The 15,805-nt window shown below is 34.3% G+C and overlaps 2 protein-coding genes across 2 annotated transcripts; both read left to right on the plus strand.

Moving 5' to 3' along the window:
- The first annotated feature begins 2,605 nt into the window (after window positions 1-2,605).
- LOC123532396 (E3 ubiquitin-protein ligase TRIM56-like) lies at window positions 2,606-5,285 on the plus strand. Its single transcript, XM_045313820.2, has 2 exons — window positions 2,606-2,669; window positions 3,152-5,285. Exon 2 carries the CDS (start codon window positions 3,166-3,168, stop codon window positions 4,195-4,197), a length of 1,032 nt encoding a protein of 343 aa, XP_045169755.2. The 5' UTR covers window positions 2,606-2,669; window positions 3,152-3,165; the 3' UTR covers window positions 4,198-5,285.
- A 4,047-nt stretch (window positions 5,286-9,332) lies between these two features.
- LOC128546868 (RING finger domain and kelch repeat-containing protein DDB_G0271372-like) lies at window positions 9,333-10,467 on the plus strand. The gene has a single exon (XM_053518263.1). The coding sequence runs from the start codon at window positions 9,514-9,516 to the stop codon at window positions 10,186-10,188; it is 675 nt and encodes a 224-aa protein (XP_053374238.1). The 5' UTR covers window positions 9,333-9,513; the 3' UTR covers window positions 10,189-10,467.
- Window positions 10,468-15,805: the final 5,338 nt, after the last annotated feature.

Consider the following 15,805-nt stretch of genomic DNA (forward strand, 5'->3'; position numbering starts at 1 on the left):
TTCATTATATTCATTTTTAATGTACCCCGACGCTACAAATAAAAAATTAAAAAGAGGTACGTTCCAAAGTAAGTCGATTCTCAACGATAACATGTGACAACATCTCAGCGTCAACTGTTATGGTGACTTTCTGTCCCACCTTGTTGATTCAATTGTTGTGTGTTACAAAGCATTGATAGTGAATTTGAAGTGAGATAGCTATGTTGGCTATTATGAGTACTGGAAAATCGAATGAACTAATTATGGATGAAATTGTTAACCTTATATAAATGTTAAGATCTCATAACTCTAGCAGAAGATATGTGGCAGCGTTCACATACAGTGTTACGAAGTCTCAACTTCAAATGCTAGAAAATACATAAGTGCATCATCTCTTGATAACGAAACCATTTCTTGGACACTTCCCTAACTGGTTAGATGATATTTGAGCAAGAAACAACAATTTAACTGTTACAACAAATGTCAGTTCACAAGCCGCACAAGCTGAATTGTTATTATCCCCGCCAAAGGCGGAGGGATATTCTTTTGGCATTGCTCATTCAGATCTTCGTCCGTACGTTCATCCGTCCGAATTTGTGCCGTGCATATCTCAAAAATATTTTACCAAGAGTCATCAAATCTCGCAGGATTGTTGTTCAGCATGGGAAGTTGTGCACCATGGGTTTTAATTTGGATCTCGCATCCCGAATAGAGTTATGGCCCTTGAGATAGTAGAAAATATGCATATGAAGGGCCGAAGTTTGTTTCGCATGTATCTCATAATGTATTTGACGTAGGATTATGGAACATTACAGGAATATTATTCAGCATGTGAAATAGTGCACTTGGGGTCTTGTTAGAGATACCTCTCCGCCAGACCAGAGTTATGACCCTTGAGTTAGTCAATATTATGCATAAAAAGGCATAAAACTTTTGTGTCGCACATATCTCAACAAGAGTGCCAGACTGTCACAAAATACGCCCGTCTAAATACTCAGTTACGGATCATAAAGGTAATAATGTTGATGTTGTATGCCTTGTTAACCCCCCAAAAAGAATAAGAAGTAATCAAGGTATTTGTGAGGTTCCACGTGGGATGAAATTGACAATCGGATCAAAACTGTTTGAATGGACAAGGCTAATTTCGCAGATTTCGAGAAATTCAAGTACCATAATCCAAGAGTGCCTGGAGCGATTCGGGTGCTTATCAAACTTGGTCGAGATATTATGCCCCAAAATATTGTCACCTAGTTTGGTGAAGATCGGATGAAAACTTGGAGAGCGGACATGCTTTTGGACGCCGACCTCCCGCCTGCCCGCCACGGGTGTTCATATAATACGCCCAGCTCTTTCAGAGACGGGCGTATAAAAAGTATTTGGCCTAAGGTTATGAAACATCAGCATGTGAAGTTGTGCACTATTGTTTTGAAAACGTATAACGTAAACTAATATCCTGGAAAATAGCAAATTACTTCTGTTTTCTCAGACGAATGGTTTTACTTTTTTATGTTTGAATTTAAAAATTGATGCGTTTACTTCTAGGATCTGAATACAATTTATTGCAAAGACAAATATATAAGTTTAATAAATGTTAGTATATAGGTACGTAATCTCAGCCAGGTCACATAGAGCGATACTATAACTATATAGTAGTCATTGAAATATTGTCAAATGTTATCGTTGAGACATGACTTAGTTGGAACGTACCTGTATAGGATCAACTACCATGCGTGTCAACGTTTTAAGTTAAAGTTGTAGATTTAAAACTTAACTATTTTGTATAATATGGTAGTGTGTATATTGAAGCGAGACAGCTTGAAATGTTACTGAACTGTACTCTGTCTGGCCGAGTAGCCCCTGTCTATGAGACATTTCTGAGACATTTCCACATTAATATTGCTAACATAATTGTTATTGGTTTTATTTTGGTTGAAAAAAACAAACAAACATGTTACTGAAGACATATTAATCTTGAACTAATCTGACCAGATTTGCATCGCATTTCAAATGGTCTTATAGCTACTAAGTATAACATCTGAAATAAACTGTGCAAACATATATCGATGATTCTATTTTATCTATTTTCGATAGGTTATTTCTTGAATAGTAACGTATTGTCAATAATGACTTCCAGTAGTCGTATGTCTGCAAAATTGAAATTATTTTCTTAAAAGAAGAAATACAAGTACAAATAAGCTGTTTGTGGTGGGGACTACGCATGTTGCTAAAACATAATTTTTATAGACATGCCACAATACAGTTAATAGCACTGACTTTATGAAATTGACTGGAGCTAGACATGCAAATCAATTAGACGAGCAATTTTACGTCAGTGTCGGTTAACTTTCACTTCCGCATTCCCCGTATCCAAACAAAAGAAAGCTACTCGTAAAATGTAAATTAATATGGTGTAAACTTACTTTTCAAAGATATGATACATGTGTACAGTGTAGACAGAAACGTGAGATTCTCTATTGATCTATAATGTATACTGTGACATTGTACAGAGCATGTTATTAAGTAATTAGTAATGTTGACCTAGCGGAAGTATATATAACATTGTACATATTCTCCTCTTCAAATACAATGATATCAATAAAATCTTCAGTTTTAATCGATATTAATGTCATGTATGGGTAATACATGAGCTGTGTGCAAGTCAAATATAAATAATGTTCGTTTGAAAATAGGTAGTAAAATAAATATAAACCTTGAACATTGAAACTAATTTACTATTATATTCCATACACAATTAAGGTTATTTTAAAGTTTATTTTGCTTTCGTCGTTTAAAATGCTATACAATTTATTTCAATTTTCTCCATTAATTGTTAATATAATCTTTTACAAATCGGGGCAGAATAGGTATTGGATAATTGTAAACTTACTCAAGATATTGATAAACATGAAATCTGAATACGGGCATGCTTGTGCGTTTTTGAAACATGTTTAATACCGTCTTTCTAATGATAATACTATTTTATTGTCGTTGATCATATTTTGCATTTATTGATGATCGAGCGGTATTTAGAATAAGAATATTAGCATAATGTAAGCTATTATATAAAAGGAGTAGACTATTGTTTGTTAATCAATAAAAGCTAGGCTGGTTGAGAATATATTTTGAAGTTGTTTGGTAGTACTTATTTCACTCTGATTATTACTGTTACCAGGATATTGGACTCTGATGGCGGGAAGTGATATTGTGATAAAATGCGGAATTTGTTTAACTTATTTTAATGAACCTAAAATTTTGCCATGTTTTCATACATTTTGTTTAAAATGTTTGGAAAGTTACTTTCAAACAACAGACCATAGTGGACAATTTCCATGTCCGGTGTGTCGGACACCTATTGTCATCCCAGATGGAGGAGTCAGGCGTTTCCAGACCAATTTCTATATTCCAACGAGGTGTTCTTCTGATTCTGAGTTTGATTGTGATGTTTGTGGTAATAATGAGTCAGCAAGGCTGAAATGTATACAATGTGACCAGAATTTTTGCGGAAATTGCGCTGGAGTACACGTGCGCATGCCCTCATCACGAGAACACAATTTAGTATCAGTTTCACATGGAGAAGAAGAACAACATATGCCACACGATGCTATAACGTACTGCGTAAAACATCCATCTGAAGAAATCACAGTGATATGCAAAGACTGCAATGACTTAGTATGCCAAGTTTGTAGGACAACAGTACACAAGGACCATTCATGCAATACTATTTCTGCAGAAGCAGCTGATAGGAGGGCCCAACTGAGAGATCTCATTGATATATCTGACAACAATCTGAAAGAAATTGGAAAAGATATGCGTGTTGTTAAAAGACAAGCAGAGTCAAAATATACATATTTTAATGAACAAGTAACTTATTTAAGACAAAAAAGAGATCTGCTTATTTCAAGTATTAATGAAAAGTTCAGTTCATTTGAAGAGAAAATAAAACAAGTTAACAATGAACAGCGGATGTTGTCAAGCGGGATGACTGAGAACCTGAAACTAACAATAGAAAGCTTTGAGCAAAATATAGACAATTCAAAAGAGATGGCTGAGGCAGGTAACGACGTAAACCTTCTAAGAAATTTTAACAGCCTTGTTCAGAAGCTAGGTGAAATAGAAGTGCCAGTACCCACTGCGGTACCTGGACAAAAACTGATGGAAACCGTTGAAAAGTGCACAACTTGGCTTATAAAACTGAACGAAAAAACCGGTGACGAGTAGCAAATATTCTGAATAATACATACATTAACTTTCTGTGTTCCTGTCTATGTCAGATCAACTCAAATAAATTGAACTGCTCAAAGAAAGACAAAATGTACAAAAGTGTTATAGGATACAACAGTTATTACCCAATACGTAAGCCTGTATGGGGCTCATATGGACTGTATCTGGGCAAATGTACCATATGGGTCCAATATCGGACTCATATTGTAAGTATCTGCCTACATCGGACCAATAGTGGACCCATATACAATGTCTCAGCGATGTGATATACCAATGTATTGATTTAAGCTTATAAGTGCAGCTACAATTTTCAACAAGTTCCTTCCGTCTGACCGGTTTAACTATATGACCAACAAATGAATATTTTTATATAGATACTGTTGTTATTTGTGTAAATATGACTACTATCACACTATCATTTTAACCTGCTATAACATTAAATATTCGGAGTCTTAATACAGTATATTATACTAACTAGTACGCGTACATATGCGAATAAATTGCAAATGTATGTTTAAATTTTGAATTTGTCAGCAGATACCTATATAATGTTTCATGTGTGTATTAATTTGACTTTACGTGTGTCATTTAGTTTGCATTCAATGTATGTTACGAGGCCATAAAGAACGTACACTCTGGTAGAGATAAGATCATTCTTACACAGTATTCGTGCTATTTTAGGCAAACTCATTGTTCTCAATAAAACATACCTAGACATGCTAAATGAAACTACAATATTCAGGAGTTTTAAAAGATTTGCGGGTCCGTAATAGTTACGGTCTGTTCAGATGCATAATTTCATCAAACTTTTGAACTGGTACTTAGATTTACTTGCCTTGTCACAATACACTTTTACTGTGAAAGAGGTAAACTATAAATATGTAATCAATTCTCAACTTTGACAGTATATTCTTTTTATGAAAGAAGCAATTTCGATGTAAATAAGATGTGAAACCAAACGTTTTAGTCCTGCTTAGCGCCATGTATCCTGTACGGTGTGTTGGTGTGCCGTAAAACCAAAATCAAATACAATGTATATCTTGCAGTTGTATTATGAAACAGAAAGTCAGCAATAAACCACGAACAATATATAATATATTTACAATGTGTGCATTTAATAAATTATGCATGGAATGATAAAAGTACGTTTCTCTTCAAGTTTCAAAATTTAGTGTTGAACTATAGACTAGCATCGACCTGCGAGTTAAAGAGAGTCAATGTTATAATCTCTGATATTTCTAGCTTCTTGTGCCAAGACAATTGCTCTCAGCTTTTTAATAACGGCATCTTTCTTCGTGGATCGTTGTATTTTAGATCATACACTCCTGGGATCAAGCGCTCTCCGGATTGCAATGTATTCTCCAAGCAATCAAGTTTGAGTTGTGCAACGTAAAGCACAAACAATTTCTTCGTCTGATGAACTTGCCACAATGGGAGAGTAGCGAAATAAATTTCAATGTTAGTCAACGTGGTGGGGGAAGGTTGGGAGAAATTTCCTTTCCGACGAAATTTTTACACATAGCAGATAGAAATGGTTGGTCTGGTGTCTTTTTAAACAAATATTATGCTTCTTCATGACACTGGCCTCTAGATCGTACGACAACAAAAAGGAGAAAATGTTTACATATCAGGAAATTGATGCTATTTTTTCTTATGAAAGCTTTGAAATTCGATTACTGATAAACTATATGTTATGGAAACACATGAGAATTAATTGTTTTTACTACTTTTTACACTGAAAATTGAAAAGCGCTTTTAACGCTTTACTCGGGGTATACATATTTGCATTTAACAGTCGTTAAATACATACATGTATACATGCGCGGTGTATTGGTAAAGACATTGGGGAAGTTTTTATTGCCGCGGGGGCCCGGGTTCGATTCCCGACTCGGGCATCTGTTTTTCCTTGATCTGACATTTTTAAGATAGCTTAGAAACAAAAACTCGTTTTCTAATGTTTCTAATACGATCAAACTTCAATTTTAAAGAAATATTATTTTCAGCCAAAATCTTTCAAGCTAGACAAATTATTTACAAACAGATCTATATATACCTCGTTTAAATTCCGATCTGTTTGTGAATATTTTGTGCATACTAACTTGTTGTTTTGTTTTTACTAAGGACGAAATTTAGAAAATGCCACAACTTGTGTTCAATTCAGTCTTATATGTTGTACACCTGCGAAACACCATAGATGAATAAAGTACATACGTGTGCATATGTAATGCAACGGGGTTTTATGCAAATCACCTTGTGAAAAATAATCTGAAAATAGCGACTACTGGGCACAAACTTGGAAATTTGCCTGATATTATACTGAACAAACACCTAACTCGCCACTTCGCCAATATCTTAAAATACTGAAACTATTTTTTTCCAATGGGCCTCCGTGGCCAAGTGGTTATGGTCGCTGACTTCAAATCACTTGCCCCTCATCGATGTTGGTTCGAGCCTCACTCAGAGCGTTGGATTCTTCTTCTTGAATATGGCAACAATATTAAATGCATATTTTAGTGTAATGCCAAGATTATGAAATGGCTTTTTTTTCTCACTCCAGTAATGTTATACATGTCATAAATGGAAGTTAATTACAGCCTAATATTTGAATTTACTTCATGATTGATTTCGTCAATAATTCTTTACTGGCGGGAGAATTTTTTTATGCAAAACAGAAACGATACTCCCTAATGTCAGTTATATGTGGACTGATCATCAAAAGAAGCGCTGTTATTTGATAAGCCTACAAAGCAGTCAGCAATTGGAAATAATCAATTGATCTTTACAAATTTCAAGGTTATGTCACTTGACAATAGAACAATATATTATCAAATATTTTGAATGACATTTAGTATTGACTGAACAACAGAGTATAAATATCTTGATTGTATAAGATATTGTGCAAATCAATAAAACTAAGGGACTTTTTGCCAATTTTTTTTTGTTAGAGACCAAAATCTAAATTTCATATACAGGAAGTACATAAAGGTATACCGGGGCTAGTTGTTACAACGGAAATATCTGACAAAATAACTTCCGGTTTCATAATGGGCAGGTTTTTTTCTCGATATCAATGTATGAATTAAAAAAAAAAAAACTGAATTTTTGTCACCTACCAGTTAAAACCAGGTTGAATGGACAATAGATTTGTCCCCGGCCTGTCCGTCTTTCAACCTATTCAATATCCATTGGTGTCATTAGCATAAAGATCAAGGTCATAGATCCCTGAAATAATTGCTGGTGTTTGTTTTTAATTTTCGAGCTCTAAGTCAGAAAGTATAATAGCTCTGGCTTTCAAATTGCAAAATCACTGACTAGGTTCCACTTGAGGAACATCCTTATTAATTTTGGTTTCAATGGTTCACGATGATATGTCACTACTCTAAAGTTTTGATTGTTTTTATTTTCTCTTTAGTTTCTTGATATAGGCTTCCCATGTTTCATGCAAAAATATAAAGCTATGGAGATGATTGTTGTGGATCCTCTACCATTATAGTACATATCGACGTTTAAGTTAAAAGTTGTAGATTTAAAGTTTCATTATTTCATTATGTCTTTTTTTAAATAAAATGCCCAATGTGTATAATGAAGCGAAACAGCTTTCAATGTTATTCAACTGTACTCAGTCAGTCCTAGAAGCATGTATATGCGTTACGCCAACTCTTAGACCTTTCTGAGACCTTTCCAGGTAAAAAAAAAAAACAACACACATCTTTTTCTTTTCGTTTCAGCATAATTGTCATTGGTTTTTGTTTTGGTCGAAAAACCTGTTATCGAATCAAATTGACCTCGAATCAAATTGACCAGATGTTTTTTTGTAACTCAAATGGTCTAAACTATAAAATCGGAAATAAACTTTGCAAACATATATCGACGATTTTAATTTATTTCGATATTTCATTCCTTTGATAACACGTGAAAACAACTCCCCATCGTCCTATTTCTTTAAATTTAAACAGAAACATATTTTCTTCTTAAAAATGAAATACAAGTACCGTTCTTAAGCCAGTTATGGTGGTGCTAAATAAGATTGAGCAAGTAAACATGCCACGTATTTTGTCATATAATATAACCGATGAAACAATGATGAACAGCATTGACTTTGTGCCAGACATGCATACCAACTGGGCGTACAATTTTACTTCCTTGTCGGTAGATTTCGCGTATCCAAAACAAAGAATCTTAAAATAATGTGCACTAAACTTTCTTTCCTGTAATAATATACATGTGCAATGTAGACTTTGTCCGTACTTCAGAAATTGATCTGTAATGTATTCGTCAAACCATTGTCTGATAATTATTACTCATATAACTGAGCTGCATACAAATCAAATATTGTATATTACCATATTGTTCTTTTCAAAATAGGAAGTAAAGTAAATACAATCCTTTAACATTGAAAATGCATGAGTACTCCATAATAGAGGATTTTTTTTAGAAAAAAAGTTGATTTTGTTGTTCGTTGATCAGAATGTTATACAATAAAAAAATCAGTTTTTGTTATTTTATTTTTTTGCATTATTTGTTAATATATGCCTTACAAATCGGGAAAAGAAGTAGGTATTGGATAATTGTTAACTTATTCAAGTTATTGATAAAACCTTTAACTTGTTGAGCGTTCTGAAACATGTTTAACCCTTACCCTGCTAAATTTCTAAAATGGACTGATCCAGCATTCAATTTGGGCAATACCATTTATCACTCGAAGGGGTGTTCACTGAAAATTAACTGACCGAACAACATTTCTTTCTAATGAAATACTACATTTACAACTAACAGGCGTTGTACATGTGTTTTGTTTTTGTTTTTGCATTTATTGAAGACCGAACGGTATTTAGAGTATTAAGTTAAACATAGATATTATGTAAAAGGACTGTAATATTATGTTTAATTAATTGAAATTTGACTTTGCGAACAGAACTAGTTTGAAGTTGTTTAGTGGAGCGAATTTCATCCTGACATTTCACTCTATTATTTCTGTTACCAGGATACTGGATTCTGATGGCAGGAAGTGACATAGTGATAAAATGCGGAATTATTTTGTTTAACTTCTTTCAAGGAACCTAAAAGTTACGTTCAAACAACTGACCAAAGTGGACAATTTCCATGTCCGGTGTGTCGGACACCCATCAGACACCTATTATCATCCCAGATGGAGGAATCAGGCGTTTCCAGACAAATTTCTATATTCCAGTGAGGTGTTCTCCTGATTCTGAGTTTGATTGTGATGTTTGTGGTAATAATGAGTCAGCAAGGCTGAAATGTATACAATGTGACCAGAATTTCTGCGGAAATTGCGCCGGAATACACGTGCGTATGGCCTCATCACGAGAACACAATTTAGTATCAGTTTCACATGGAGAAGAACAACATATGCCGCACGATGCTGTAAAACATCCATCTGAAAAAATTACTGTGATATGCAAAGACTGCGATGACTTAGTATGCCAAGTTTGTAGGACAACAGTACACAAGGACCATTCATGCAATACTATTTCTGCAGAAGCAGCTGCTAGGAGGACCCAACTGAGAGATCTCATTGATATATCTGACAACAATCTGAAAGAAATTGGAAAAGATATGCATGTTGTTAAAAGACAAGCAGAGTCAAAATATACACATTTTAATGAACAAATAACTTATTTAAGACAAAAAAGAGATCTGCTTATTTCAAATATCAATGAAAAGTTCAATTCATTTGAAGAGAAAATAAAACAAGTTAACAATGAACAACGGATGTTGTCAAGCGAGATGTCTGAGAACCTAAAACTAACAATAGAAAACTTTAAGCAAAGTATTGATAATTCAAAAGAGATTGCTGACGCAAGTAACGATGTAAACCTTCTAAGAAATTTTAACAGCCTTGTTCAGAACCTAGGTGAAATAGAAATACCAGTACCCGCTGCGGTACCTGGACAAAAACTGATGGAAACCGTTGAAAAGTGCACAACTTGGCAAATAAAACTGAACGAACAAAACGGTGACGTGTAAAAAAATATTCTGCAACATACCTTATATACCTATAATAAATACTTCAGCCAGTAAGGAATTCTAAACCGAATCTTCCAATATTAGGCTGTAACTAACTTCCATTTATGACGTATAACATTGTTGGAGTGAAATAGAGCCTTTACAGAATATTGGCATTACACTAGTACATTTAATATTGTTACCAGTACCTACAGCCCTGTACTTTTGTAATGAATTGTATTCACCCCTGTTTCAAGTGTATGTTTTCGCAAGTTTTTAGTATGGGGAAAGGTAGTAAAAATGTTGAACAATTGTATCTTTGTGTGATTAAGAATGTTGTTTTAGCAACATGTTGTTCAAAAGGTATAATAAATTTAAAAGAAATGTTTCCGTATTTTGAAGTTATTGGCGAAGTGGCGAGTTATGTTTTTTTTTTTAATATAATAGAAGACAAATGTCTAAGTTTGCGTTCAGTAGTCACCATTTTTTTAGTATTTACCTCAAGGTGATTAGCATAGATCCCGTTGTATCACATATGCACACATGTTTACTGCATTTGTACATAGTGTGTGCAAGAGGTGTACAACAAAGAAGATTGGAAAATGAACAGAAGTTCATTTGTTAATCTTAAATTTCGTCCTTAGTAGACAGACAACTTAGCCCATGTATTTCCAATTTTTACGTGGTAAGTTCATGGGGCAGATGGAGATATTGTTTCTGCTTTACTTTGCCTAGTTCAAACTTGCTCCGATTATGCGTTGCAACCCGGGTGTTCTTGATCCCAGGAGTGTATGATCTAAATGGTGAACAATTCATGACAATATGGTCCACGAAGAAAGAAACCGCTGTGAAAAAGCTGACGGCAATTGTCTAGAAATATCAGCGATTATAACATGACTCTCTGTAACTCGCCGGTCGACTGTGACTGCTTTTGACCAGTCTATAGTTCAACACTAAATTTTGTTAGGCTAACTTGAGTAAAAACTTGAAGAAAAGCATAAATGTGCTCACTGTAAATAATATAATGTGCTGGTTTCTGTTGAATAATACACCCGCAAGATGTCCTTGATTTGGATTTACGGCACACCAACACAATACAGGTTACATGGTGCTAAACAGGACTTACACTTTTGGTTTCACATCTCATTTACATCGAAATTGCTCATTTCATAAAAAGATAGAATATATTGTCATAGTTCACCCCTTACAATTATGCTCATTTAGCATTGGGAATTGATTACCTATTTATAGTTTACCTCTTTCAGTAAGAGTATGGTGCTAAATTAAGTAAAAGTAAAAGTAAAAAAGGCAATTTTATAGACCGTTAACATTTAATTCTGAACTCTTTAAAATCTTTACTAATATAATACTATCAATCTGAAACTCTCATTCACACCATATCACGGGCATGCGGTACTAGATATTCTGTATGTAGATGGCAAAGTAGTTTACTCTCTTTAATAATAAGCAAAGTTTTACTCGAACAATTACGAAACTGGCATATATATGAATTTTGTTATGCAAAACAGAAACGATAATCGTTCATGTCAGTTATTATTTTAGAACTCGTCAAAAGAAGCGCTGTTATTTGATAAGCCTTCAAAGCAGACAGTAATTGGAAATAATCAATTGATCTTTACTAATTTCAAGGTTATGTAATTCATAAAATATTTACGAATATTTCGAATGGCATTTAGTTTTGACTAACAACCGAGTAAATGTTTGGATAGTATATGTGCAAAACAATAAAATAGAAAAAGTGGAAACTCCACTGGTCGTTCAACACAACAAAAACGAAAATGTTGCAGGCTCGGTTTGATTGAGCCTGTTCATGGACGGTAGTGGAAATGCATGCTACCGTCCACGCCCTCTAGCCCCGGGTTGAGCAGAACTCAACATTTACACATGCTAAAAGTACAAAAAAAACAACAATTTAGAGACATCCGCAACTGAGGTTCTTTTTTTACAAAAAAAAAATTGATAGAGGCCAAAATCTATATTTCATATACAGGAAGTACATTAGGTACATGGACGATAGGATACCGGGGCTAGTTGTTACAACAGAAGTATCTGACAAAAACTCCACGTTATATAATTGGCAGGTTTTTTTTGTGTGATATTACTGTATGAAATAAAACAATTAAAAACTGATCTTTTTTTTTTGTTTACTTGTCTGAATACAGTAAAATAGGATGAATAAACTACTTAGCTATGCCACGTTAGTGTTCTTCCTTATGTAGATGATCTACAAATTGAATTGATTTTTACTGGTTTTACTTGGAGATAATGATGTTTTTCCGGTTTTAGATTAAATATTGCAAATAATTATAAATTGATAAGCTACTTTTAGCCTTATTGAATGTCATGTAGAATTAATTTAATGTGAACACAACCTATCATTTATGAGATGTTTATATGACAACTTTGTAAAAGGCGTGACCAGTATACTAAAAATCTAGTCCAACATTGTCTACACCATTTCTCATAAGGTCGTTTGGAATTTACTTTGTCTGAAATACTTTACAAAATTTAGTTTAAGAAATGCTCTATCTTTTATATGTACATGTACTTTCCATGAAGCCTGCGGTTGTGCGTCGAAAAATCAAACTTTTAAAGCATATACCATTCATAATTAATGTGATATCTTATGAATATGATATAAAGAAAGGCTAGTTTTCTTTTAACAAACATTTTTCTACTTTTTGAAAATCAGTTTTTGGGCTAATCTCCAGATAAGCTCAACATGTATATATGGAACCAGTTTATTAATGAAAATGGTTTGTGTTCAAGTTTATAGTAATTACATCTACAAGTATGTAAGGGCCTCCGATGACTTTTCGAAATCTCGCTTGCTCATGGAAGGTCTGTTGTTCTATCCTTGTAGGGCAGCTGGGGTCTTCCTCCACCAACAAAAATAAAAAATTGCCATACGGCCTTTAATTTTGTCGTAGTGACGTTAACCAAAAACAAACCAAAACAAAATAAGTATTTATGAGGTGTAATATTTGTATGAAAACATATCAAAATGCATTACACTTCGTAATGACCACCTTTTCACTGTTTTCTTCTATTTTCATTTGCGAACTAATGTATGTTAACTATATAAGCTTACTAAAGACAAACTTGGTGTTGGCCATTGGTTTTTACTGCGTAATTTCTAATTTACAAGAAATTAAACCGAGTTCCTAACGCAGTATACTTTTATTATATAAATAAATACGACATGAAACTCAATAGTTTACTTTGTATTTACTTTTTATATACAGCAACCAACAGAAGCAGCGCCGGTTTCAGCAGAACTGTATTAACCTTTAGCCTGCTGGCAGCAAGTGATTCTGTCTTTGCGTCCAGTGCAGACAAAGATCAGCACGGATGTGCAGTGTGATCATGGTCTGCGTTGATCGCTATTCAGTCGGTAAATAATAGTGAACGTACCTTTGAATAACAAGTGGTACTGCCCGAAATGAATGGTGGATCAGTCTAATTTTGAAATATAGCAGGGTAAAGGTTAAACAGATACATTGAATGGACTCATTGGTTCCATCCACACATGCACTGTTACAGGGTAACAATTTGAGGAGAATGTGTTCTGTGAATGTGGCTTTTGCTGTTGGATATTTGAGCCGTACCATGAGAAAACCAACATTTGCGACCAGCATGGATCCAGACCAGCCTGCGCACCCGCGCAGTCTGGTCAGGATCCATACTGTTCGCTTTCCAACTCTACAGCAGTTAGCGAACAGTATGGATCCTGACCAGACTGCGCGGATGCGCAGGCTGGTCTGGATCCATGCTGGTCGCAAATGCACGATGTTGGTTTTCTCATGGTGCGGCTTATTTAATATCTTTTTTGTTAAACATGAAAGTTCAAATTTTACAATAGAATTGTATCTTTCAACTCTGACTACACCACTCGTAAAAATATATACATCCGGTGTTCATTTTTTTGAAAGATATCTTCCGATCTAATCTAAAAGAAATAAGTATCTCCTTTCTACTTATGCAATTCACGGTTTCTGATCATGCATAATACACTTACAATCTGCCAAAATCATTCAATTGATTTATTGGCCCTAGTTTCTTTAGAATAGATAGATTGTATCGGTAACAATTATATTTTGATCCACATGAGAGCAAAAAAGTATCATTTGTAATATGATCAAAGCCTGTATTGTTCTCTCCAAAATACTTAAGCTCAGTAAAAATGTACATACATATTACCCACACTGAGTGTCAGATGAGTGCATTTATCAAAACAACTTGTTGCAGCCCTTTTATTTCAAATCAATATCTACCATTTAGCAGATATTACTTCTTTACATTATATTTTTGTACATTAGAAATGAACAACTTTCAAGTACTTGCATATATGAAGGAGCAGTTAATTCAGACATGTTCGTCAACCCTTAGCTAATCCATGATATAAATATGATTATTCTAAAGGACATACGACACTGTGGATATGGATGATTAATGATTTATTCAGATAAGATAACCAAAAATTGTTATATAATAATGCAATAACTATGACCAACTCAACTTATGATTTTTATTAAAGCATATATTTAGGGAAGTTATTTTGACCAAAATAAAATATCATTTGTGTATTGTTTGTGTAAATGGAATAAAGAAATAATTGTTCTGTTTTTCTTTACAATTTATTATCTTGATTATAGGTCTCCACTTGTGCTATGTCATATTTGCGGCAAAACAATCCTGACAGAAAGTCACCAAATTTAAGAGAGCTGTTATGGAATGTCTGTATGTGCGAACACAAATTATCTGCATCCCAAATTAGCCCCGTCAGAAATCGGAAATCTGAGTAATTATTCCGCAGCTCTTACTGTTTTACCTAAACAGTTATTTCCATGAACTCGCCATTTCATCGAGTTGTCAATCTGTTAGTAAATTTCCTGATATTCTCCATTTCATTTGTATAATGCGCCCCTTCTTTTGCCAGTTTAAAAGCCCTAGATAACAAAAATTCAGCCATGTCAAATTCACCAGCCTTCTCGCAAATTCTTGCACGACACACCATATAAATCATTCCTCGCCTTGGGTCAATGATGGTTTCAGGTAGAAACTTTTTCGTAAATTGTTCTAAGTCATCTTCCATTCCCGTGTCACTTTCTGTACACCGTAAGTAGTCCAAGTTCTCTTGCGAGTTGAGCTCTTGTAGTGTATCTTCAGATTTTTGAAATTCACCTCTACGAACATGTGTTCTTGCTTTGTATAACAAATAGATTCTTTCAATTCTTCGGTAGACATTTTTATCGGGCTGTAATGTCATATCAAAGCAGAACATGGCATTCTTTGCGTTTTTCAAATCATTGTCCGAAATGCTATCGTTTTCTTCAGTGTTAAGATCATTCTGTATTTTGAGAAGGTATTGGACAATATACAAGAGGAACATCCTTCTCACCAGCCTGTTGAACAAATCACATCCGTTGTTATCCGACGAAAGAAAATCGAGACCATTTTCACTTTCAAACAGAATTAGTCTGCGATTTTCCTCGCTTTTGTGCAGTTCAAATACTCTTTGATGTGTATATCTGCTATCATGAGATATCAGGGATTTAGTCAACGGGTCGTGAAATGGTACACTCAAATGCTTTGCAGTGCGACACATCTTCATCGC

Source organism: Mercenaria mercenaria, chromosome 11 (assembly GCF_021730395.1).
Source record: "Mercenaria mercenaria strain notata chromosome 11, MADL_Memer_1, whole genome shotgun sequence".
In the NCBI taxonomy this organism is placed as follows: Eukaryota; Metazoa; Mollusca; class Bivalvia; order Venerida; family Veneridae; genus Mercenaria; species Mercenaria mercenaria.

What these genes read in the sequence shown, in the direction of transcription:
- LOC128546868 (XM_053518263.1), top strand. Translation starts at nt 9,514, where the DNA reads ATGGCCTCATCACGAGAACACAATTTAGTATCAGTTTCACATGGAGAA.
- LOC123532396 (XM_045313820.2), top strand. Translation starts at nt 3,166, where the DNA reads ATGGCGGGAAGTGATATTGTGATAAAATGCGGAATTTGTTTAACTTAT.